Below are 25935 nucleotides of genomic sequence, written 5' to 3'. Positions count from 1 at the left end.
TTTTTCTCTTTTATTGTAGTTATGGTATTCATTTGAAGTTCAGTTACATTCAGACAAATTGTTTTTGTTTTTGGACAAATCCTGTGGCAGGTACATCCAGGAAGACCCACTAATAGCAGCTGCCCTGGCATGCTGCACATGAAGTGGCACAAGGCATTAGTTCAGAGCTGCAGGCCTCAAAACGGCATGAGAGCCCAAGCCTTTGTTTCTCAGCTGCTCTCTTGTTCACACTGTGTTATGTGGCTGACAGCTACTAATGGGTTTTAGGTAAAAAGTTGATGTCAAAGAATTATTTTGATACCTTTATTTTGTATCTGAAGTAATTAATACTAGCACACTGTGTGGTGGATATTTCACTGAAAAGTTTCTCAAGTCTTACACGGTCTCTGTGCTCTAGTGACATGTTTGTGAACTTGGTTATGCTTGTTTGATGAGTAACATACCTGTTCTCCTCTGTAGATGACATATTCAGCATATGCCAGCCCATTGACGCTCGGTCTACCAATGACTGAGTGGTGCCCTGGAGGCGCGTGGGCCATTTTCATGGTGCTAAACTGCAGAAAGGATTTCCCAAGGGTCACTCTACAGAAGAGCATTTGTCTAAGGAAAAAGAAAAAAACAATGCTTTGAAGGAAGCTTTAAATCTTACAATAATATAACTGCTAGATCTATTAATTTTTTAAAAATTTAACATAAGGCAAGCTAATTTAAATGTCATTTTCAGATTTATGAGTAGGAATGGGATGGAATTTGATATAATGATTTACTATAAACAGTTACCAGACTCAATAGTTACACTTAAAGTTTAAAGTAGTTTTGGTATGGCTTAGGAATCGGCCATAGAAAATGCCTGATAGGGAGATCAAGAGCATCCTGGCTAACACGGTAAAAACCCCGTCTCTACTAAAAATACAAAAAGTTAGCCGGGTGTGGTGGTGGGCGCCTGCAGTCCCAGCTACTTGGGAGGCTGAGGCAGGAGAATGGCATGAACACGGGAGGTGGAGCTTGCAGTGAGCCGAGATCGCGCCACTGCACTCCAGGCTGGGCAACAGAGCGAGACTCCGTCTCAAAAAAAAAAAAAAAAAAAAAAAAGAAAATGCCTGCCAGTAAGTTTTGCCTGGTGGAAAAAGGGAAAAAACCAGAGAAAAAACTGAGCTCTTGCATGGATGGGTAGGTGGAAAGTGAAGAAAATAAGCTGATGGAAACAACACCTGAAATTAAGATTGGGTTTATTCATTACAGGGAAAAAAAAAGTAGAAACTGGGATGAGGTAAACAGTAATAATAAAAGTGGATCATGAACAAAAGTACTTAGCTTAAATGTATGGCTGAAAATCATAATAGTCTGGGTGAAACATGAATTAGAGCAGATGTTAAGTATCACAGAGTAAGAAAGATTGACTGGGAAGAAAGTCTATTATATACACTAGGGGTTAGCAAGCTATAGCCCATGGCTCAATCCAGCCTGCAATCTGGTTTCGTAAATACAATTTTATTGGCACACAGCCATGCATTCATTTACATATAGTCTGTGGTTGCTTTTGCACTACAAGGGCAGAATTGAGTTACTGTGACAGGGATTGTATGACCTGCAAAACCTAAAATAATTATTATATATCCCTTAAAGAAAATGTCTGCTAATCTCTAATATAAGCAATAAACATTTTTACAAATTAGTACAAATGATCACACTGTTAAATGTAAACAGTTATAATTCAGTCAAATTGTTTTTAGTAATGGAGTAGAAACTTTGTGTTATAAGTAACCAGAGATTTTATTTTGAATCAACTAAAATTTGTGCTGGATCCAGGACAACTGGGTCTTATCTGGACTGGCTTTTTGAGTTGGATGCTATTGATGATCCTCTGGGATGCTGGCTTGGTCTACTATATTCTCCTGCAGGTCCCAGAGAAAAGGGCTTTGCTCTCCATCAGAAGGAGGCTTTTTGAGCTCCATCTCTACATTTGTGGCAGTGCTATGTTGTCGTTAGATTCTGCTAGTCTCTTACGTCACACAAAGGTGAACTTGACAGGCCCTGGTCTTCTGCTTCCTGCCCCAGGGTTCGCCTGTTGCTGCCGAGGCAGGAGATGATGTGGGACCTGCTCAGCCAGCGGTGAGCTGCAGCTGCAGATGGGCAAGTAGAGAGCTGGCTCAAGTCTGCTCACTGGCTTGTCTGGTGCATTGTGGTGCATTCTGCAGACGCAGCAGCCTAAATGGTAGGGTTACCAATTAGCCCTGGTGGCAAATTTTGACAAATGCAAGACAGGAGCCAGCAGACAAATTCGTCTCTTTCTCTCACTGATATACTACTGTTGTGAGATGCCGTAGTTGATACAGCCTCTCCGGAGATGCCTCATGGACTGGGCAATCGACTGCACTCACTATGAGACTGTGGCCAGCTCATGAATGCACCTCACTGCGGTTGCTCTGCTGTCTTCTCCACCTCAGTTCCTTTTGGGCCCTCATTCCTGCTTCCCTGGGGCTGCACTGGCCAAATACTAGTCACATGCTTTTGCTTGAGGCTCTGTTTTCCAGAAATCCTGGCTAAGACTTAAACTTGTGTGTCTAATTTTAATGAGCGATTGTTAATTTTCATTGAGGTTCACTTTTATTGCTTATTTAGGTTCATTTTTGTCTCCAGAGGAATTAGGTTTGAAGCAAAAAAACAAACAAAAAAACCCAAAAATACTTTTACATGCTATATATTCTTGAAAATTTCTCTGTATTCTTTTTTTTTGAGACGGAGTCTCTCTCTGTCACCCAGGCTGGAGTGCAGTGGCGCGATCTCGGCTCACTGCAACCTCCGCCTCCTGGGTACTCACCATTCTCCTGCCTCAGCCTCCCGAGTAGCTTGGACTACAAGCGCCTGCCACCACGCCCGGCTACTTTTTTGTATTTTTAGTAGAGACGGGGTTTCACTGTGTTAGCCAGGATGGTCTCAATCTCCTGACGGCATGATCTGCCTGCCTCGGCCTCCCAAAGTGCTGGGATTACAGGTGTCAGCCACCGTGCCCAGCCGAAAATTTCTCTGTATTCCTAACCACAGAGGTCTTCATGGAAGGAAGTTTCCTTCTGGATATATGACATCCGACTCCAAATGGCTGATGGCAATAATTTTGTTCAAAACACAATTGAGAGATAAGTTTTAAGGTCAATAATCACAATTTCAAGGTTACTGGGGCTTTTCTCCCTCAGAGATCCTTGTTCTGAAATTATTTGGGTCTTTTTAAGGTCTTAACCAAATTACAAAATATCTTATTAACCTGGCTTGTTAAAAAGAATGCATTTGGTAAGTTTACACAGAAATGTAATAAATCCCAATCTTTGTACAGTATAATTCTTTTGTATTTTTTCATTGCCAAGGGAAGGGAAAGTACTTTTTTCACCACTGACATCACAGAGATTATACCATTATTCTCGCCAGTTTTTGAGTTTTAAAAGTCTATTAACAAGGCCAATGTTCATTTGTTGATATTTTAAGTTGCCAAGGCTAATTATATATCCTGCCTTAAAACAACAACATCACCAGCAACATCAGAAGTAAATTAAAGAGTCTATGTTTTTTATAGAAGTGTGTCTTCATTCAAACGTGACTAGAGCTAGCAGTTCTTTGTTCCACAGAAATCATCCTTAGCCTTGCCATATTCTGATTACAAAGGAAGAAAAGTGAAGCCCAGGGAGAAAGCCAAGATGCAGGGAGTTTTATCATAACCCGTGACTGGACGCCATGTACCCGGTTTTTACCCCTGGTTATCTGCTCTGTTGTTATTGCTCCTGTCAGAAGAGGCTGATCAGCTGTTCCCACCCATTCCCAGAACCAACGGGATTTACTGGGATGCAAGACTGAGGATAATCTGTGACTTCTGCAGGGCCTGATAAACCAATTTGGGGCTGGGCACGGTGGCTCATGCCTGTAATCCCAGCATTTTGGGAGGCCGAGGTGGGCAGATCACGAGTTCGAGACCAGCCTGGCCAACACGGCAAAACCCCATCTCTACTAAAAATACAAAAATTAGCTGGGCGTGGTGGCGGGTGCCTGTAATCCCAGCTACTGAGGAGGCTGAGGCAGGAGAATTGCTTGAACCCAGGAGGTGGAGGTTGCATGAGCCAGGATCGTGCCACCGCACTCCAGCCTGGGTGACAAGAGCAAGACTTCATCTCAAAAAAAAAAAAAAAAAGACAATTTGGTTCGTGACCTAGGAGTGGGAAACGTTACACTAATGGCAAGATGCTTACCTGTGACATATATAGCATGACCTGTCTTTGTGTGTAGGGCAGCCTGTTCCTCCTCCAATTCCATAAACATATTGGTTGCTTTTTGAGGAGTTTTCAGCAAAATAAATCCCGGCCCCAAACATTCCTCCTATGTATGCATGTCGCTCATCAAACCCTTTATGAATAATGGCATTAATGAAAGGAGAACCTAGAAATACGAAGACAGAAAGATTCGTTTTTGAACACTTTTCTAGAAGCTCAATTACCTGCACACTATTTGCATCGGGCAGGTTAATATTAAGAAATGAATGGTGTATAAATGAAAAGTATTTTCTAAGAAGGTCTATTATACATAATAATGTACTAGTACAAAATTACAACAAAAGTAATTCACTAGGTGGCTCAATTGGCAATTTAAGTTCTAAAATAATTTTAGATCAAGTATTTTCACTGTATATGCACTGGAAAGTCTGTACTAATGTGTGATACATTAGAAAGCTGGTACCAAGAAGTAATTATTTATTTGAACAAAATAATCAAAACAACCCATTTTTAACACAACCGTATTACAGTCAATTTAACGTAGGTTTTTCCCTTTACTGACTCCTGCAAAGGCCCAGGGAGACGTCCACCGTCCCTGCCACGCTGCTTACCATGAAACAACATGCGCTCATTGTGATGGTTGTGATTCTCCTCAGACACTTCCTTCTGTCGGTGGCAGAACCGCTCCCTCAACTTCTTGTTGACAACTTTTTGAATCTTTAAGGATGAAGAAGAAAGAAACATTATCGGTGAAACGTGCATTTATGATTTAAAATGAAAAGTATGTTTTCCTTTTAGGAAGGTTCAATTTTTATTTTGCTTAAGACATAATTTAAAAGTGATAAAGCTACCATGTCAGTGTAATTCAGAAAATACTCTAGCTGTTAGTGACATAATTTTCAGTTACAGTTTTTGTTATTCTATACCAGACCTGGCTGTTACCTCTAAATCAATCACCTCAGGATTAAAAAAAAAAAAATAGGTAAAAAGGTTATGTTTAGGCATCTCCCCAGACTTAATAAATTTTAGGAGATGGGGATCTGTAAATCTGTATTTTTTTTAAAAAAGTTCCCTGGGTTATTCTGATATGTACCAGTATAACTTTTACAGGTCTGTTAACTCAAAGGGTTAAACCAGTTCTCTACAGATTTTATTCATCTTTATGATACCCCTTTGTAAAAAGCTTGAGTCATCTGTTCCATATTATAAATTAAGATACCGAGATTAAGAAATATATGTATTCTGGGGAAATTACTGGTTCAATTAGATTGAAGATCCAGGACTTTGATGCAACTTTCTAATGATAAAAAACATTATTGTCAGCTATGGCCTGTATTTGTGCATGAGCAGGGAGACCAATATCCATGTAAGTATCACTAGTACAAGCTGATTTAGCCTCCTGTTTGTAGCTTTGGCGCTTTCAGAATGTCTCTATTTTTAGTGATGTATTGTCTTGGGGAGTTACTTAGAGATACTGTAGTGAGAAGAGTGCTATCTGACTTCAGATAGGTGACGAATTATCTTTCACAGTTTGAAAATATGACTTAATAAACTTTTTTCATTGTCTAGATTTGGTTTTTAGGCAAGCCTTGCAATCCAGTTTTCACCATGAAACTTTAAAAACTTACTCGAATGACATTGTATCTGTTGAAGATGCCGCCAGCATTACCACCATCTCTGTGTTCTCGAATTGTACTTTGCATCTATAGAACAAAATAACTGATTTTATAAAAACATCCCAGTGTGTAATTCTAGACAATGATGAGTCTAAAATTCAGTATTAATAAATAAATAGGAGTTCACTATAAATTGATGAACAAGTTTAGTGGATAAGTATTTTTGGTGAGAAAATAATTTCAAACATAAATATTAAATTTATGCACTTTCTATTTACTTTTAAATAAAAGTTCTGAAAGAGTTTTCTGTAAACACAATGGGGAAACATATTAAAAGAGTTTTCTGTAAACACAATGGGGAAACATATTAAAAAACACATTAAGTCATCTACAATTACTATCTTATCTTATTGAGAAGAAGAACTAACACTCTGATTAAAACTGCTTACATTCAATTAATGCCCGTTGGACAAATGCTAAAAATAAACAATTTTTAAAAAATATTTGTTCTGTAGGTGAAATATTCCATATTATCTCAATAGTCTTCAGCTTGGGATCTCTAAGTATATTTACACAGACCAGGGGACATTGACTATAATGTACTACTAAAGGGAATAACTGTCTTCTGACTACTCTCTAAATTAAAAATAATTATGGAAAAGAAAAATGTTTTAAAGATCTAAGTTTCTCAGAGAATTAACTCAATAAAATGAATTCTCTTCCTTACTGCTTCACTTGTGAAGAGTCACTACATTTTTGACATTGTTATCAAAATGTACTAACTGCTAGGAGAATGAGGTAGTAAGACACCGGACCCCATGATGCCTTCCTGATGCGCTAAGTATGAGCTGGAATACAGCCCTGGGGTCATGGTCCTGAGTTCCCTATGGAAGTTCCTAGCCTGGGAATGAAAATAAAATGAGCACTAGTTAAACAAACAAACAAGAATTAGGCATACCTTTTTCTGCCTAGGTATATGCATAACACAATTGGGTAGCTTACTTATAACAATGGCATTAGGCTGTTTGTTTATGCATAAGCCGTCAGTGGAGCAGGAGTCTCACTGGCATCTGACCACCAGGAGGGTCACACAAACAGCCTTCATAGGGGCTCAGAAGAACTGTGACTGGAAAAATGTTATGCAGAATAATGAGGCAGACCCAGAAGCATACGTGACGATTAGGCATATTATTTTATAGTCACATTTATAACTGCATAAAAACAAGGATGAGAACATATTTGCTCTCTATGAGGCAAGAGTTTTTCATTCTATGTCATTCTTAGGTGGCACTGTAACAATATAAGAAAATAGTTGTAATAGGCTCCTTATTTTGCATGAGATTCAAGAAAATCTCCAGAATAAAAAGACAGATGGGCCCCATGCATTAGAAAACCTAGGCTTATGATGTGAAAACCATGGGGCGCCGTCATATTTTAATTTTGGCAATATTCTACCACAGTGGCTAAGACAGACTCATTAATAGGCATGTGACCGCAAGGCAATGTAAGACGAGGTTACTTCCAGAAAAACAGGTTTATCCACAGATTTCAAGAAAAGCAAATGAAAGATTTCTGATGTATATTACCTCTTCTTCCACTGACTGATATTCTTTATCTTCTGGAGCAAGATCCAGCAAAATCGTTCCCTGATTAACACAGTGAAAAGTCAAATAAGGATTGGTGCCTGTCGGAGAGAAAAATTAACATATAAAACAAAAGTCTACACTACTCAGGCTCTATTTTATAAAAAAAAAAAAAAAATTCATAATAAGTAATTGAGGTTTTGGAACAAACCTAAACTATCTGCAATTTGAACCTGATAAATTCGGTTACTTTAAACAAATATACTCAAAGACAGGAGAAAAGAATGAAGATGTTTGGGGACTGATTTTATCTGTTCTTTTTTTTTTTTTGAGATGGAGCCTCGCTCTGTCGCCCAGGCTGGAGTGCAGTGACGTGATCTCGGCTCACTGCAAGCTCCGCCTCCCGGGTTCACACCATTCTCCTGCCTCAGCCTCCCTAGTAGCTGGGACTACAGGCGCCCACCACCACACCCAGCTAATTGTTTGTATTTTGTTTAGTAGAGACAGGGTTTCATCATGTTAGCCAGGATAATCTCAATCTCCTGACCTCATGATCTGCCTGCCTCAGCCTCCCAAAGTGCTGGGATTACAGGCGTGAGCCACCGCGCCCAGCCCAATTTTATCTGTTGTTATAGAGCTTCTTGTACAGACTGCAGGGTTCAACAAATATTTGTTGAATTAAACTCTATCATGAACATACATGAAGCTATGTCTGACACAAAAGAAAAACAGGCACTGACATCACAATATAGTCAGATCTAAAATATAAAAATTATCCTCTAAAAACTCTTGTAAGATGGCTTGAAATAGCCACTTACAATTGCTTTAAAACACATTATCTTTGTTAGTTTCATGGATGAACTAAAATACAGATAAATAAGCAAGACTCAAGCACAAAATCTTCCAGTTTGAATTTCACATCACTCTTTCATAATTTGATTAGCTCTGTAGATTCTCCTTCCTTGCTTTCCTGTAGTGAAGGTGCTTCTAACAAATAGAGAAATGGGTAAAAACAGAGGGGAAAGAGGCTTGTAATGGCAAAGTACAATGGAAAAAGACAAAGCTGACAGTCATGTGGGAGGGAGGAAAGTTCAAGTTAAGAAAGGTTAGATTGTAAAAAACCATGTTAGGAATGTTTGATTCTGTCCTAAAAGACACAGGATTCTATTACAGGGGTTTAAGCAATGGAGTGATATGATCATATAATCATTTTGAAAAGATTGTGTTCACATTGTAGAGAAGGTACTGGAAGGAAGCAGGAAGCAAATGTAAAGGCTGGAGATAAACCAGGTGGTTAGGACAGTCCACGAGAGAGAATGGTGGCTTGGATCAAGTGACAGTCATGGGAAAGGACAGAAGTACAGAGATTCCAGAAAAATTGAGGATACAAAGTGTTGGGAGACAGGGAAGACTGACTCAGATTTTTCCAGCTAGAGGGAGCATGAGGCCAATAACTGAGACGGGGAAGGGACAGGAGGTACAATAGTTCAGTGTATGGTTCTGGGATTGGACTGCCTGAGTTCAATTATCAGCCCCAATACTTACCTTGTACCACTGAGTTCTGAAATTTTTTTTTTTCTGAATAGCTTACCTTGTTGTCCACCTAAAAGTCTTTCTACTCCTTTGATTAATTTGTGGCGGTGCCCATATGCATTGATGCCTATTTCTTTCAACTCTTCATGACCCATATCAGCCAACACATCTAGTGTAATCTGAAAAATGAAACAAAATTAGCTGTGATATCTTTGACAGTTCTTAAGAGGACAAAAGCTTTTCCAATTGCCTTCAATGCTATGAGTACCATTCAAATTAAGAAAATTCTTTTGTTCCCTTTATAAACATGAGCTTACAATTTTTTTAAAGTTGTCTTGATAGTCTCATCAGCTTTTCTGCTTACCTGAGGTACTCCTTGATTTGCTTTTTGTCCATGAGAATTAAAAAGGGAGAAACAATACTATAGAAATACAAAATGATCATCACTGTATTTCCTTTAGATTATTTTGTTCTATCATCTACTGATTGCCTCAAGATAGAGGAGGAATCAGTAGCTTGAAAATGGGAAAACACCAGATCCCAGTATCCAGCAGGGAGTAGAAATGAACGGTGGGGGAAAGGGAGAGGCGTTCAGCACAAGTAAACAACGCAGGAAAAGGAGAAAGCAATTTTTAGATGAAGATAAGGAAGAACTTCTCAGTGCTAAGAAATACTCAAGCCTGGGACAGGCTGCCTTAAAAAGCAGTGAGATTGACATCTCAAGTATTTGGTTAGATTACAAACTGTTTTAAAGAGGCTACATTTTAAAATTCCAATTTGGATAAGAAAATTAGATTCTTTTTAAACTCTCTCATAAATTCTCAGACTTAATCCCTTTCTCCTTAAAATACATTCTGTTTTTATACAACATAGTGCTTTTTAATTTTTGGTTAGTTTTTAACTTTTGGTTATTCATCCTTGTAAAATGGAGATGATTAGTTGGGTCAAAATAACCTAATTCCTTTATGGACTAAAGTAGCTGGGACTCTACTACCACCCAGTGGCTATATTCTGAACACACAGGATGAACTCGGGTAGCCACATTTCTTGAAGGCTGAACATGCAATTTTCCAGCCCTGATGAAGCTGGCTTTGTGACAATCCAAATACTAGTCTACAAGATTAGTCTTTGATTTTCCCCTGCCTTGGAAAACCAAGAAATCCTTTTATAGACATTCAGTTTCCAACTCAAACAAGATCGCTTTTTTCCACTTTTAACTTGCAAGTAACATTTAAAAAACTGACAAATTAGGCCTGGACCTCTGCTGATTTTTTTGTCAGAATAAAATATGAGTTTGATCTTTCCAGTGAAATGAGCATATATCAGTCGTTCTTTGGAAATAATTTTCTATATTGCTTCTAAGTGGCCATTTAAGCAATAATTGCTTCATTGCGCAAAGCGGGCAATTCACATCCAATCACCCAAAAGAAAGGTTTCAGCAGAGCTTTAAAAACAAAACAAAACAAAACAAAAAACCCCAGTTCTGAAATACACATCTTTGAGATGGAATAGTTCACAAAATAATAGGAGGCTTTACATTCTTAGCTAGACATGATTTTAATATAATTTGGAAACTATGTTATTGATGTCCCATTTTTTTCTTCTAAATATTCTAAACTAACTTCAGTTTAAAACCAAGGGTCTCATATCTATGTGGTAACTTCAACTTAGAGAATTCTCAGACTTGACTTTTCTTTTTTTTTTTTTTTTTTTGAGACAGAGTCTTGCTCTGTCGCCCAGGCTGGAGTGCAGTGGCGCGATCTCAGCGGCTCACTACAACCTCCACCTCCTGGGTTCACGCCATTCTCTTGCCTCAGCCTCCCGAGTCGCTGGGACTACAGGCGCCCGCCACCACGCCTGGCTAATTTTTTTGTATTTTTAGTAGAGACGGGGTTTCACCGTGTTAGCCAGGATGGTCTCGATCTCTTGGCCTCGTGATCTGCCCGTCTTGGCCTCCCAAAGTGCTGGGATTACAGGCGTGAGCCGCCGCGCCTGGCCCTCGTCAGACTTTTCTGGATTGATACATATAGTGCACATCTGGAGGAAGCAGACACCAGGCCAGCAAAACACAATATTCTCTACAATGTTCTAGAGGAGTAATGGAGAATATTTAATATATTTATTCATTTTATAGCTCTAACCATAAAATGAATACAAAAAACCCAAACCAAACCAACAAAACAACCTGAAGAGACTGATAGCAAGTCACTTAGTTTAGAAGGCAAGGCTGAGAGGAGCTCTCACACCTAACGTGGAAAGTGCTCTCCTACCTCCTGGCATTTGTGTCTTCACTGTAATCCCTTCCCCGTGTGAGACAGACTTATGAACTCACTTCTAACAAATATAATACAGCAGAAGTGATGGGAAATTACTTTTTACATTAGGTAATAAAGAGACTGTGGCTTCCATCTTGGGCGCTCACTCTTTGGACTGCTCACCCTAGAAGAACTGGCTGCCACGCTATGGCAGACAGACTCAATGATTCCCACCTCCTTACATCACATCCTGTGTGCTCCCCTCCCCTGGAGTGCAGGCTTGCCTAGTGACTTGCTTCTAACCAAGCAAATACAGCAATGGTGATGAGAAGTGACTAGCAGATCATCTTTCTCTTGCTGGCTTTGATAGAGCAAGAAACCATGTTATACAGGCTCACATGGCAAGGAACTGAGGGCTTCAGTCCAACAGACTGCAAGGGACTGAATCCTGCCAATAAGCACGTGAGGGTATGGAAGGGGATCCTTCTCCAGTAGAGTCTTTAGATGAGATAGTGACCCTGGCTAATGCTCTGTAGCCTTGTGAGAGATCATGAAGCAAAGGACACAACTAAGTTGTGCATAGACTCCTGACTCACAAAATGTGTGCTGTTTTGAGCTGCTGAGTTTGCGGTAATTTATCAAGCAGCAACAGGTAAGTAACACTCCATAAGGTCACTCTGTGGAGAGGCCCACAGGTGAGGAATCAAGGCCAGTCAACCAACACTGTGAGAGAGCTTGAAAGTGGGTCCCCGCCCTTGCCAGGTGAGTCCCCAGGTGAGACTGCAGACCTGTTGGACAGTTTACTGCAGCTTTAGGACAGACTTTGAGCCAGAGGCACCCAACTAAGCCATGCTTAGATTGTTGACATACAGAAACTGTGGAATAATACATGTTTGTTCTTTTAAGCCATTAAGTTTTGGGTAATTTGTTACACAGCAGTAGATAAGTGATCTACCTATGCTATCTTGGCATTTATCCAATTAGATACTTACAGTCACACAAAAGGAGTGCATATGAAAATAAGTAACTAAAGAAAAAAAAGAAAATATTTATTAGGCTATCCTGAAGGATAGAAGAGATGAAAAGCTATCAACCTGTGGAATCTAAAAAAAACAAAAAGGGAACGGGACAACTTTCTATACTTGCAACTGAATATAAATACACATTATTCTTGCAATTCCATCCAACCATTCATCATCCAACCACCATCCACACAATATTTGTTGTGTACTCGCTATATAACAAGCACAGTTCCAAGCACTTTATTTACATTACCTCATTTAATCCTCACAATGACAGATAATGAAGTACTATTAATGTATTTATGAGGTCACTGGTACTTAGAGAAGTCATAAAAATAGTACACAGAAGAGCTGAGATGTATAGCTGTATCTGTCTTTTCCCTGTTTATATTCTTTAAAAGGATGACTAGAAGGTGAAAATGATTAAATGTTAAATTTAGTTGCAGTGAGTTACATGGTGTCCAATTTGTCCACATATTTATCAGGCAGTGGCCACTGAAAAACCTTAAATGAAAAGCTAAGAAATTTAGATTTATGTTAGCTCATTCACATATAAAATGTTTAATGAGTACCTTCTTTACGCTATATATTTCTTTAAAAAGTAACTAAATATTTCATTTAATTATAAAACAACCCCTTATAGTTGGAAAGTTACATAGTTGGTCCAAATAACTGATAGTAAAAGAGTGGGGCCATGAAACAGAGTGCTAACCAAAGTTCATGCTATTTACTTGAGGTAACCAAGAAACAAAAAGTGGGTCAATGTCTTGGACAATCCCTAAGAGAACTCTCGTGAAGGTGACCTGCTTGGTCAGGGTTGCAAGGGGGGCTGGGAAGGAAGGAGCAGGAAGGAGATGAGGAAAGGTTCTCAGAAGAAGGTCATAATTCAGCTAAGCAGCAGGAGCTAATCAGTCAGGGGAAGGAGGGAAGTGTGCTTAAGACAGAGGGAATAGCATGTGCAAAGGGAAAATCAGTTAAAAGAATACAGAGTATTTGAGGGACCTTAAGTACTGTAGTTCAAAATGGTTACAGGAGAGTATGTATCAAGGATTAAAAGGAGCACAGCAGAGCAGCAGGCACAGAGAGGATCTTAAAGGGCCTATCTATCAAACTAAGAGGCTTAGAAGTATACCAAAGGCTGGCCAGGTGTGGTGGCTCATGCCTGTAATCTCAGCACTTTGGGAGGCCGAGGCGGGCAGATCACGGGGTCAGGAGTTTGAGACCAGCCTGACCAACATGGTGAAACCCCATCTCTACTAAAAATACAAAAATTAGCCGGGTATGGTGGCCTATGCCTGTAATCCCAGCTACTCAGGAGGCTGAGGCAGGAGAATCGTGTGAACCTGGGAGGCGGAGGTTGCAGTGAGCTGAGATCACGCCACCGCACTCCAGCCTGGGCAATAGAGCTAGACTCCATCTCAAAAAAAAAAAAAAAGTATACCAAAGGCCCTGGGAAGTCTTTTCAGCAGAGTAATATGATCGAAGTTGTATTTTAGGAGGATGAGACTGTTGGCATTATGAAGGGCAGATTTGGAAGGGAAGGCAACTGGGAATAAGAAGAAGATAAAATGGCATGGAAGGGATGAATCTGAAAGCAACTGGAGAACTGTATTTACAGGGCCTGGTAAATAGAAATGGTTAAAATAAAAGGAATGAAAGTAAGATTATTCCAAAATTCTGCAGCTGGGTAACTATGAGACTTTCGTATCAACAAAAGAAATAGAAATATCTGGATGGAAAGCAGGTTAATTGGGTTTTAGACATGTTGCTTCAAGACTCAGGAATTTTATATATACCCCTATCAGCTGTTAGACTTTTTTTTTCTGAAAATCATATTTAAATTAACTTGCTCCTTTTTTAAAACCTTGACTTAGTTATTATACTGAGGAAATCACAAGCTTCTTGGGCTAGTTATTTCTATCTAGTATACATTAAAATAAAATTACTAAGAATAAAGATTATCCACGTGTCAGTTAAAGTCATCTTGCACATAAAGCAAAGGTCACTGCAAAAAGAGCTACGTCTAGCTTCTGCGAGTCATTTTACTTTGGGTGGGGAGAGAAAACTAGTTTTAATGAAAAAGACGTCCTCTTGCTTGGGCTTAAAAGGTTCTATGGTACAGCAGTAGTAATAAGAACTAACTTTATAATCAAGTTCACAATGAATTACGGGTGGCCACGCTTTTGTCTTCAAGAATTTGAGATCAAAATTTATCTGGTCACTTTTCATGAAAATACATAGGTTAACCATAAAAATGTCCACAAGCAGTCTTCCAAGTGATAACATTTATGTTCTAGGAATTGCAGTGTAAATAAAATCTGTCTGTCCCATATAAAAAGTGTTCCTACCTATCTATGTTCATAGGTAGAAAGCTATGTTATAAAGGAAGGGCCAAAGTCACATGGGTACTATATTTCATTAACTAGAAAGGATACTATATTATTTAACACAGAACTTGGCAAAGTATCTATGGGCAACAGGACAATTTAGTTTAGAGACTTCCAAGAGAGTAACTGTGAAGACAGGAGGTGAGGCTATGATGTGTAGAAGGTTTTCTTCTGGGACCAGAAGTAAAATAACTACATTCCACACCCGACTGGCATCCATGAGTAGGAACACAGGCAATGAGACATATAAGCATGTCAAAGAGCATCAGAAAACAACGGCTCCCCCGGCTTAAGCCAAACAGATATGAATTAAATGAGTTCAATGCATGCACCCTCACTCCTCCCCGACTATACAAATACGTTGACCATCATCACATATTACTGATATAGAATGTTAATGGGAGAAAATGCTAAGGGTTAAAGTTATGGAAAAGGTTATTAAATTTATTTATAATGGAAGGCTAGATAAATAACATTTGCAATTAAAATAAAAATAAATTTGATTGCTTGACGATTGGGCCAGACACAGTTCAATACAAAGAAAGGTAGTATCACTTGTCTGGAGGGAAAGAACTGTGCTTGGTAATATACATTAAATGCAATCGTCTACGTATTGATCAAGAAAAGGCTATAGAAATTATTCTGGCTAAAAGAAAATCAATGGAACCATTTACTCAGAATGAAACTGCAGTAAAAAAAGAACAATGAAACTGATGAAACCAGGACAAGCTGTCAGAAGGAGTGACTAGGAGACTAAACTATTAAACTATTCAAATCAATAAAATGTGATAAATACGCCACAGGAAGTCAGTTACTGACAATGAGAATATACGATATAAAGTAAAAAAGAACACATAAATTTATAATGCATACTGACTAAAAGAAGAAAAATGAACATTCTTTAGAAAACTTTCATCAGTAAATTGGAATTATTTGTTTGAGTTAAGGTCTTTGGTTTATTTAGCAAAGATGTGTTTGAAATTTTACAATTATTGTGGAAATGATTTGGGAAGAACAGCTATAGCTGTAATATGGGAACAGCAGAGTATAATGGTTTTAAAACAGCTTTCACACCTTCAGTTAGGGAATAAGGATAAAGCACTCTTACTGTTTAGGATATTGTCCTAAGAAAGCTCCAAACCAGAGGATGAATAAATGGTTGGAAAAGAAAATGATTTTATAGACAGCAGTCTATAAAGTCCTAACCATTAGACCAAAGGCACCTGTGATGCATCACTGTATTAAAAGCTGACACAGCAGCACAATATTACTGAGGATTTTAACTCTCTGAACATTTGTAAGCACTAGGTTTTACAGGTAAAGGAAGTGACAGGATAAATGTCATTCAGCCCAATTTTACACAGCTAGTAAGAGGGTAAAAATAATTAGAATTAAGGTCTTCTTTTAGTCCAGTGCTATCCCTACTCGGCTGTTCTTATCATTAAGAGCATTAAAGATGAACTATAATGAAAAAATGTAGCTAAAAAAAGGAGAGAAAGCAGAAGAAAAATCTTAACAGTATAATTGATATAAAAAAGAAAAAAGACCTGGTTTTTAAGTTAACTCCAAACTGACTATAAGCCTAGAAGGGAACCATAATGGGACAAAGGTGCCAGTGAAATATTGGAAAATTATGTCATATAAAGAATAATTGAAAAAACAGATTTATTCTAAAATAGGGGAAGATGTGTAGAGGTGGGTGATTGAAAGGGTGACACCTCTGATAAGCTGACTAGGTCTTAAAAAGATATATAGGGCCATATTATGTTGTAGTGGGCTGAATGGTGGCCCTCAAAATGATACGTCTATGTTCTAATCCCCAGAACCTGTGCATGTCACCTTCCTTGGAAGAAAAGTGTCTGCAGACGAAATTATGTTAAGGGTCTAGAGATGAGGAGATCACCCAGGATTATACTGGTGGCCTCAAATTCAATGCAAATGTCCTTAGAAGAGATACAGAGGACAGGAAGGCAATGTGAAGATGGATGCAGAGACTGGAGTAGCATGGCCACAAGCCAAGGAAGCTGCCAACCATCAGAAGCAAGAAGAGGCATGGAATAGATTCTCCCCTACAGCCTCTGTAGGGAGTATAGTCCTCTGAAACTAAATACATATGTAGACTGGAGATTAGATCTCTGTGCAAAACAGGGTAAGCGTAAGCGTAAGCCGAAAACAAAGGAATTATACCTACGGGCAGATTTTGGCACACTTTAAGTTACAAGCATTCTATTACACCTGTCCCAAATTGTAACAAGATATCTTCCTTGGCTGGAGGACTAACATGGGTGTTATTATACAAGGGTGATCCCTACACCTGGGAGAATAATTTTTCTCTAAACACCTTTCCCATTCTTAAATTTCATGTATATCAATAGTCCATTTAAATTCAGGACTTACCATCATTCAATATTTAAAGCTGATCATAATAATGAAAGCATACAATATTACAACCCCTTATCCTGTATGAAAACAGTAAAACAAACAGAAGAATCCTAATTCATAAATGCCCTAATGATGACTCCATCCTTAGACCTTCACAGACATTTAAGATGGATCCCAAAATAGGGAGGGTCTATTGGAATGTATGGCCAACTTTTGGTTTAATATTATTTAAGACTCCAAGTGGACAACAGAAACTTCATAAAGGGGCAATTTTTTAAAAGTGCACTTGTCTAAGTAATACTGTGCTTTCCAAATTAATGGGCAACTGCTTCAGGAGCCTAGTCACATGAATAATGAAATGAGATGAATAAAGACTGACATTTTTCGGAAACAAACAACCAAGGACAATCATGAAAACATTCTTTTGAGGTAGTTGCATGGTCTAAGTTTTGACATGTAATAAAATGCATAGTGCTAGACTGCTTATAAAGATAAAATAAAGACTCATTTGTTAGACAATTTTGGGGAGAAGTATAAAATATTGGGCTCCTCTGGCTTCTTATAGAAATGTGTTGTGGGTTTAAGAATAGCTCGTAAGAAGCAAAAGAGGAAGAGGTGGGTGGCAATTAATAAGTCTTTCTTTTTTTTTTTTTCGAGATAGGGTTTTGTTTTGTCGCCAAAGCTAGAATGCAGTGGCACAATCACAGCTCACTGCAGTTTCCAACTCCTGGGCTCACATGATCTTCCTGCTTCAGCCTCCCAGCAGCTAGGACTACAGGGGCCCAGTAAGTCACCATGCTCAGCTAACTTAAAAACTTTTTTTTTTTTGTAGAGATGGGGGTCTCGCTTTGTTGCCCAGGCTGGTCTCAAACTCCTGGGCTCAAGCAATCCTGCCGAAGCATTCCAAAGTGTTGGGATTAAGGTGTGAACCACTGCATCCAGCCTAATCTTAGTATTTAATTTAAATGACTCAAATATATACAAGAGTATTTACCTGTTCTGTTTCAAAGATATCCCGAAGGTGTTCAAGGCCAAGACTTTTTAGAAATTGGCTGATATTCATGTCAAGACCAGCAACTAAAACAGAAACATATTAAAGATTCTCAGAAAGAATTCTCTAAATATAAAGAAAATTTCAGTATCCATTTAGACATGACTCTGACAACCTTGGCTGTCAGATGATTTTCCGTGGCATAAAATAATACAGAATACACAGATTTAATTTAGATACTTTATTTCTGAAGTTGATTGGGAAGTAAAAACAGAGTGTTTTATCTTTATCAAATTAGTATTTGTATTCTAATATTATGGTTAGAATATAGAATTATAACTTATTGTAATTTATAAAAATATATAGAATATTATACTAATTTTAACATTATAGTATAATTCTTATACTATAGAATGCTACTTATATAGAAAAATCTAAAGCTTTTAATGAATTAAAAAATCTAAATGTATCAGCTATCATTTTAGTTTTCATTCCTGAAATGACCTCTCAGTTGTGTTCTGACACAATTTCAGTATAAGTGGTTCAATAAGATGCTATGGTTGTAAACAGATGCTCTAGAATATACAGAAATAAGAACAATGACAATGCCAAGAAATGTGGCAGCCTTCTATGAAGAAATATTTCTTATAAGATGTTGTGTGTATGAAAATTTACAGACAGGACGTCTCTAATTGAGGCATTCAATAGTTATCAATAGAAAAAAGTCATTCTGCTCCACTAACAAAAGGTAGAAATAAATAAGCATTCATGGGGTCTACTCACCTTCTCCTTCCTTCCTTTCTGTTCCCGCGGCACCATCCCCTGCATTGGAGGCTCCTCCTACAGCCAACTCTGCTAAAGGGCCAGTGAGGTTGTCTATGCTGCTGGCAGCAGAGAGGCAGGAGGGGGTGGATGCTGGTGAGATCAGAGAGGCACTCACTACAGTAGCCTGAGGTTTAAAACAGGTAGGTAAGGCCTCTGGGGGCATGGCATCTATCAGCAAAGCTCTGATATCGTCAGCCTAAAAAAATGATTAAAAACAAAAACCATGAAAATACTATATATTAAAATGGTAAGTTTTTCACTGATAACCAAATACTTTGTGGATTTTTTCCTTAATGAATGCCTCATTATCACCTACTGGTTTTTGATCATTCCTTCTCCTATCCACAGCTCCAAAGAGTTTCAATAGTTTCAGTAGACAGAATCGGAGAAACTATGTAATTTTTAAAGATATTTCTTCTTTCATTTAAAAAAAAAGCACTTTCAGTATTAACTGTCACCCTTCTTTAGAAAAAATTTCCGTATTTACTATATTTTGTTTATGTTTAAACAGCTATAATCTGGTTATTTACTTCACACTTAATAATTTCATGTACAATTAACATCTGGTGAAATTACAAAGGGATGACACTTTAATTTAGCTCATTTATTCATAAACTTTTCACTTTTTAAGTATTAGATGCAACTGCTTTTCGAGTATGCGGGAGATAGTCTCCAAAGACAGCCACCCATCAATTCCTTCCTCCCATCATGTATGCCTCCCCTTGAATTTCTGCCCCCCTACCCCCTGAATGCGGTTTGCCCTGTGAGTTGTCTTGCCCAATAGAATGGAGAAGTGACATTCTGAGACTTTTGAGCCAGGCTTTAAGTGGATTGGCAGTGTCTACTTTTACTCTCTTAGAAGCCATCTGCCATGTTGTACAGAAGTTTGGGCTAGACTACTGAGTGGTGAGATCCTACGCAGGGAGAGCCCTGCAGCATGAAAGGCCATCTTGGAAGCTCCAGCCTCTGCTGAGTTCCCAGGTGCAGGTAACTGCAAAACCAGAACCGCCCAGCTGAGCCCAGTCAACTCCCAGACGTGTGAGAAATAATAAATTGTCACGTTAAACCCTCAGTGGGTTTGGGGGTGGCTTAGTGGGCAGCAATAAAGAAATGAAATGCACACCAGTACCTGGAAGTGGGGTGCTGGTGGACATGTGGCTTTGGTTGGAGGCGTGAAGGGTGGCCTGGTTATTGCTGAGGGAGGCTGTGAATGGAAGATAGATAGGCAAGTGCTATTGAAGGCGAGAGAAAGGGGACTAATGCTGTGTAGCAGAAAGTTTGGCAATGCTGGCACAGGAGGTCTTACGGAAGGTAGAACGTAAACCTAAATAAATTTGTAAATTTGGCTAAGGAAATTTCCAGAACAAATTCTGCCTTGTCAACTGGACTGGTGTGTTTATCTGCCCATGATAAGGTACAGGAAGAGAGAAAAGAACTGTCCAGTTCTCTTTAAGGAAATGTATTCACCTAACATTTGCTAGCTGAGAAAACAAAATTATTCACCATTCCCAGCCTCTCCATCAGCAAAAGTTTCTTCAAGTAAGGCACAGCCTCAGGCCAAAGGTCAAATCCAGCGTGCTGACAGGAAAACATGGCCTCAGAATAAAAATCAATTAAAGGTACAGATATATTACCTCAAAATCTTTAGAAAACCTCTAAGGTGGTACCTTGTGAATTCCCTTGGCTAGATGAAAGAGCTTCAAAGGATCTTATGGGCATTGTCCCACTGCACCTTTACTTGGATTCCATGTTAGAGAGGGACCTGTCTTGAAAAGATTTGTGGGCGGGGCTTTTGGCTGATGGAGTGGTGTGTAATTTGATGGGAAATCCAAAAGTTTACAAAGGAAGAGTTGTACTAGTTTGGACTAAAAGGGACAGGTAGATCAAAATGATAAAAGGCTCAGGGTCCCGAAAATTTCTAGGAGCAGGGAACAGGTTGAGAAAGCCACTTGGCTGTAAATATGATCCATTTCTTACGAAAAGAGAAGGATAATTCAGAGGGCATGGCCAAGAGCTACAGAGGCTATGTACAGTGGTTCACACCTGTAATCCCAGCACTTTGGGAGGCTGAGGAAGGAGGCTGAGGGAGGAGCCCAGAAGTTCAAGACTAACCTGGGCAACATAGCAAGACCCTGTCTCTACAAAAAGTAAAAACAAAAAAAAATAGCCAGGCATAGTGGCATGTGCCTGTAGTCCCAGCTACTCAGGAGATTGAGATACGAGGATGGCTTGAATCTAAGAGGTTGGGGTTGCGGTGAGCCATGATCACGCCACTGCACTCTGGCCTGGGTGACATAGCCAGACTGTGTCTCAAGGGGAAAAAAAAGAAAAGAAAAGAAAAAAAAAGGAAAAAAAAAGACAGCCACAGTGAACCACTCCCTGGGAGCAGAACTGGGCCCTAATCAGGGATCATTCCCTAACTCCAGAGTAGATGGCCCTGATAACATGTGTCTGGCTGAATTTTAGAATTGCTAAGGACCCAGTGATGACTATCTGCCACCTGTTGATGGGGGGAGCACGTGGCAGGTGAGTGTAATTTGAATGTGGGAAAAATAGATTTAATTTGTATTCACAGGGAAGACTGTGGCTGATTAAAGATGGCCACGAAATTTTTGCTTCTCCTTTCAAAGAAGGTGGAATCTGTTTTCCTATCCCTTGAACCTAAGCTGACTTCATGACTTGCTTTGCAAAACAGAATGTGGCGGAAGTGATAGCATGTCAGTTCCAGGCTTAGCCTTAAAGAACAATGACAGCCTCTGCTTTCTCCCTCTTGAGATACAATTATTCTGTGAAGAAATTCTAACAAGACCACTTAATGATGAGATGCCACATGGGACTAGAGAGGCCCCTGCATTCTAGTTGTATTTGTCAAGGCCCCAGGCATATGAATGAAGCCGTCTTTATGTTTCTGCCCCAGCCACGAGCTATATGCAGTTGCACAAGTGACCCCAGGTAAGACCAGAAGAATCTCCTAGCCAACATACAGAATCATAAGAAATAATAAGTCATTATTATTTTAAGCCACTGGGTGTTTTGAAACAGTTTGTTACGCAGCAATCAATAAATGAAACAGAACATAACTTGAAAAAACATTTCTGGCTTAAAAATTAGAAATTATTGTGACTATACAGTAACTCCCTGGTTTTCAGAAAGTTCACGGAAGATGATGCAGTGCTTAACTTTGCAGTTAAATAATACTGCCCAGAGTTAATTTTTCTTTGACTATCTCACAGACTTAGGTAAATTATCATGAACATTAGTTGCTCTACAATAACATGCCAAAAATAGAAGGTATAAGATATTTTACTAAATGTAATTCTTTGAGGGTACACTCTAAAAATGTGTTTCCTTAAGATTCATGTTTTCCCGGCAGGCTAAGAATGACAAAAAATTAAATTAACTTACTGTTTAGTTTGTCTTAAGAGTTTTAGATTATATTTTCATAGAAAAAGTGTGAACTTCAAAAATTTTCAAAAGATCTCTGTTCTAAGTGAAATAAACACGACTAAAAGTAAGCTGGCGAACCCGAGAATCTGATGTCATCTGTGAAAGTAGAAGGAACAATAATCAGTATCTGAAACGAGGACTTACTGTTGCCAGATCCAGAGGCGTCTGGCCTTCCTGGTTCTTCATGGTGGGGTCTGCACCATGCGCTAGGAGGAGGGCGCACAGCTGCGTCCTTCCTTTCTGGGCTGCTTCATGGAGAGGAGTAAACGCCCACTTATCTGTTGCATTTACACACGTGTTGTATTTTATCAATAAAGCCGCTATGTCAACATGCTGAAAAAAAAGAAAAGGATACAAAGAGTTAAGAATGAGATCATCTGGTAAAGCACCATTGTGTATACCTGTTTTTATTTAACAATTCACTCCTCTATATCTCCATTTTCATCCTTAACAGAAGTTTCTTCTAAAAAAGAGAGTATTTCAGTCTTCTACTTACACTTTGGACTCCATCTTTTCTTGCCTCCTTCAAAATCTCAATTACACAATTATACTATTACCCTCTAACTGTTCATGGGCTTTTTTTCAAAAAATGCATCCCTCTAATATATTCAACTTTATTTTAAAAACAAATACTATGTTAGGTGTTTCGTTCTATAAAGTGAAACTAGTACCTAATTCAAATCTTCTGTTAATGGTCTAATCTATCTGCCAAACTTTTCAAATATGCATTCTATTCACATTGATTCTCTTATCTTCCCATTTCTTTTCTACCTACTGCAATCAGATTTACTGAAATACTCATCTCAAAGATTCTCAATGTTTTCTCTTCAGCCTTTGAAAAAGCAACATAACATTTTATGAAAATTGGTCTGTTATGTCTAAATGATTGTGGGGTGGAGGAAATGTTAGCAGCAGACATGCTAATAACCTGGGCATGAGGTGATGAGACCCTGAACCGTTGACAGTTACAGAAAAATGGAAAAGAAGGGCTAAATCTGAGAAATTTTGAAAGAAAAAAAAATTGGGTTTAGACAGCCAAATTCACAACAGAAGAGAGAGAAAGAAAAGTCAAAGATGACTACATTTTTTTGAGGGGGGGAAGGAGGGGGGAATCTAGAAGATTAGAAAATAAGGTAGAACTATTAAAAGAAATTGAGTTGTAAAAGTTTAGGGGCTGGGTGCGGTCGTTCACGCCTATAATCCCAGCACTTTGGGAGGCTGAGGTGGGCGGATCACCTGAGGTCAGGAGTTCGAGACCAGCCCGGCCAACATAGTGAAACCCCGTCCCTACCAAAAATACAAAAATTAGCTGGGCATGGTGGTGCATGCCTGTAATCCAAGCTACTCGGGAGGCTGATGCAAGAGAATCACTTGAACCCAAAAGGCGGAGGTTGCAGTGAGCTGAGATTGCACCACTGCACCCCAGCCTGGGTACCAGAGCAAGGCTCCGTCTCAAAAAAAAAAAAAAAAAAAAAAAAAGTTTAAGTAGGTATGAAACTCTCAGATAAGGCTCACTGAGGTAGGCACCTTCTGAGGTAAAACATCAAAGTAAAGACATTGTGCAGATGGTTTGTCAGAAAAGGGTGGAGCACAGTCGAGGGGGCATCATTCACTTACTCACTCTCCCACCACTCACCCACCAACCAGCATTTGCTCAATACCTATGGAGGGCTGAGGACTGGGGCTGGGGGCTCCAGGGAGATTACGAAATGGAATAGGGGATTAATAGTTGTAGCTACTTGATAAATGAGCTCATGGAAGGAAAGGAATACAGAAAGATAATTACAAGGTGGATAAAACCTTGAAAACAACAATATTTTGGAAAAGGAGAGTGGAAGAAAAATCCTCAGAGGAGACAAAAGGAAAAACGGAAGCTGGAGAAGAACTATAAAGGAGCAGGACTATAAAAGCCAATACAGGAGCAAGTTCCATGGAGACCAGGTTCACTCAAGTAAGAGCTCCACATAGCAAAAGGCTTCAGCTTCTTCCCAAAAATCCTTATAAAGTAAGCTAAGACAATCGATCACACAATAGGCACTACTGATTCAACAAATAGGCTTTTGAAGAATATTAAAAATAACTTGTATATTTTTATAAATACATTTAGGATGTTAGGTTGGTTAGCACTTAAGTATTTCTGAGATCCATTTCAACTCTAGTATGCTATAATTTGGTGCAACTGGCACATCTGTGTCCCTTACAGACACATTTCTGGGCATAACTTGGTCAGTTTGGATAATTAACTCAAAAGCACATTATCTATTGAGAATAAATTTCTAACTCATGCTGCTGCTCAACTACCATACATTGAGGTTTTTAAGGAAGACATTTATGAGAATGGGAAGAGACAGGGAAGGCCAAGAAAGATCCCAAGGTGCAACTTAATGCATGTCACTTTCTATCTTCCTTAAGATATCGTCTTCCCTGCACTCTTGAAGACACTCACTTCAAAAAGAACAGGCACTTTTTCTGAGGTAGTATTTAACTTTATGTAATATAAATATCTGTATTTCCTAATTTTAGAAATAGTAGTTTCTGAAAACAAAGTGAAGAACATTTATCTAAAAACAAAAGTACAGATCAGCCAACTACTAAGGAAAGCCTCCACATTTGCTCTAATAATACAAAGCAAAAAACCCCCCCAAAAACAAAAAATAGGCCAGGTGTGGTGGTTCAGGCCTGTAATCCCACCACGTTGGGAGGCCGAGGCCAGCAGATCATTTGAGGTCAGGAGTTTGAGACCAGCCTGGCCAACATGGCGAAACCCCATCTCTGCTAAATATACAAAAATTAGCTGGGTGTGGCGCCACACACCTGTAATCCCAGCTACTTGGGAGGCTGAGGCAGGAGAATCGCTTGAATCTGGGAGACGGAGATTGCAGTGAGTCAAGACTGCACCACTGCTTTCCAGCCTGGGTGAAGAGTGAGATTCCATCTCAAAACAAAACAAAACAAAAAACCCCATAAACAAAAAATAAAATAAATAAGCAGCATAATCAGACTAAGTCTTCTCAGAACAGGATGTTTTGTGATTCTTCTGGGATTATAATATCACTATAAAATTAATTCTATAGCTTAATTATTTTTAAATTTTCTAACACAAAAGATGAAAACAGAGGTACCACTCGTGGTATTATCAAAATCACCTAAAACAAAACCAAACCTAGTAATTTATCTCCCTTATTCAAAGGCTATATGTTGAAAAAAGGCAGCAATTTTTGTTAAGTTAACCCAAAAGCACAGAATGATTTCAAGCTTCTCCCCAGTGAGGTCACAAGCTATTTAAACTGTGTTTCTGATGATTAATTTTATTGAACTCCCATGTTTACAGGCCGAATAATATAATCTGGTAGACTAATTTAATTTACACGGGCTTCCAAAATTACAAAAAGTCCAAGGAAAATTACATGTTTGTGTATGTGTGTATGAAATGAATTGTATATCTGGTATGTATTATTAAGCTTTCTTTATATTGAAGTTATAGTTTATGCTTGGACAAACCAATTACATGCTTGTGAAAGTTTCTGACAAATGTCTGAAAGAACAATGAACAGGAAGGAGTATATTACTACCCAAATAAACTAAAAATACAGTTCTTAAGCTGTTTAATTCTTTTAAATAGCTACACCATTGAGGCA

At 38.8% G+C, this 25935-nt stretch overlaps 1 protein-coding gene across 3 annotated transcripts in view; it reads right to left on the bottom strand.

Annotated features, from left to right (window-relative positions):
• Window positions 1-25935, bottom strand: part of TNKS (tankyrase) — a 223546-nt gene that overhangs the window by 14816 nt on the left and 182795 nt on the right. For all 3 annotated transcript variants that reach the window (XM_016959067.4, XM_001137443.8, XM_016959068.4), the window contains 9 exons: window positions 22442-22630; window positions 18809-19046; window positions 18029-18111; window positions 9047-9167; window positions 7459-7556; window positions 5885-5959; window positions 4868-4973; window positions 4236-4422; window positions 444-600 (listed from right to left, as the gene is read on the bottom strand). In XM_016959067.4, the coding sequence (XP_016814556.1) occupies window positions 444-600; window positions 4236-4422; window positions 4868-4973; window positions 5885-5959; window positions 7459-7556; window positions 9047-9167; window positions 18029-18111; window positions 18809-19046; window positions 22442-22630 (1254 nt within the window). The remainder of the gene's footprint in view (window positions 1-443; window positions 601-4235; window positions 4423-4867; window positions 4974-5884; window positions 5960-7458; window positions 7557-9046; window positions 9168-18028; window positions 18112-18808; window positions 19047-22441; window positions 22631-25935) is intronic.

This window comes from Pan troglodytes, chromosome 7 (assembly GCF_028858775.2).
Source record: "Pan troglodytes isolate AG18354 chromosome 7, NHGRI_mPanTro3-v2.0_pri, whole genome shotgun sequence".
Classification (NCBI taxonomy): Eukaryota; Metazoa; Chordata; class Mammalia; order Primates; family Hominidae; genus Pan; species Pan troglodytes.
The sequence above is the reverse complement of the archived record's forward strand: the minus strand, read 5'-3'. Positions and strand labels throughout refer to the sequence as shown.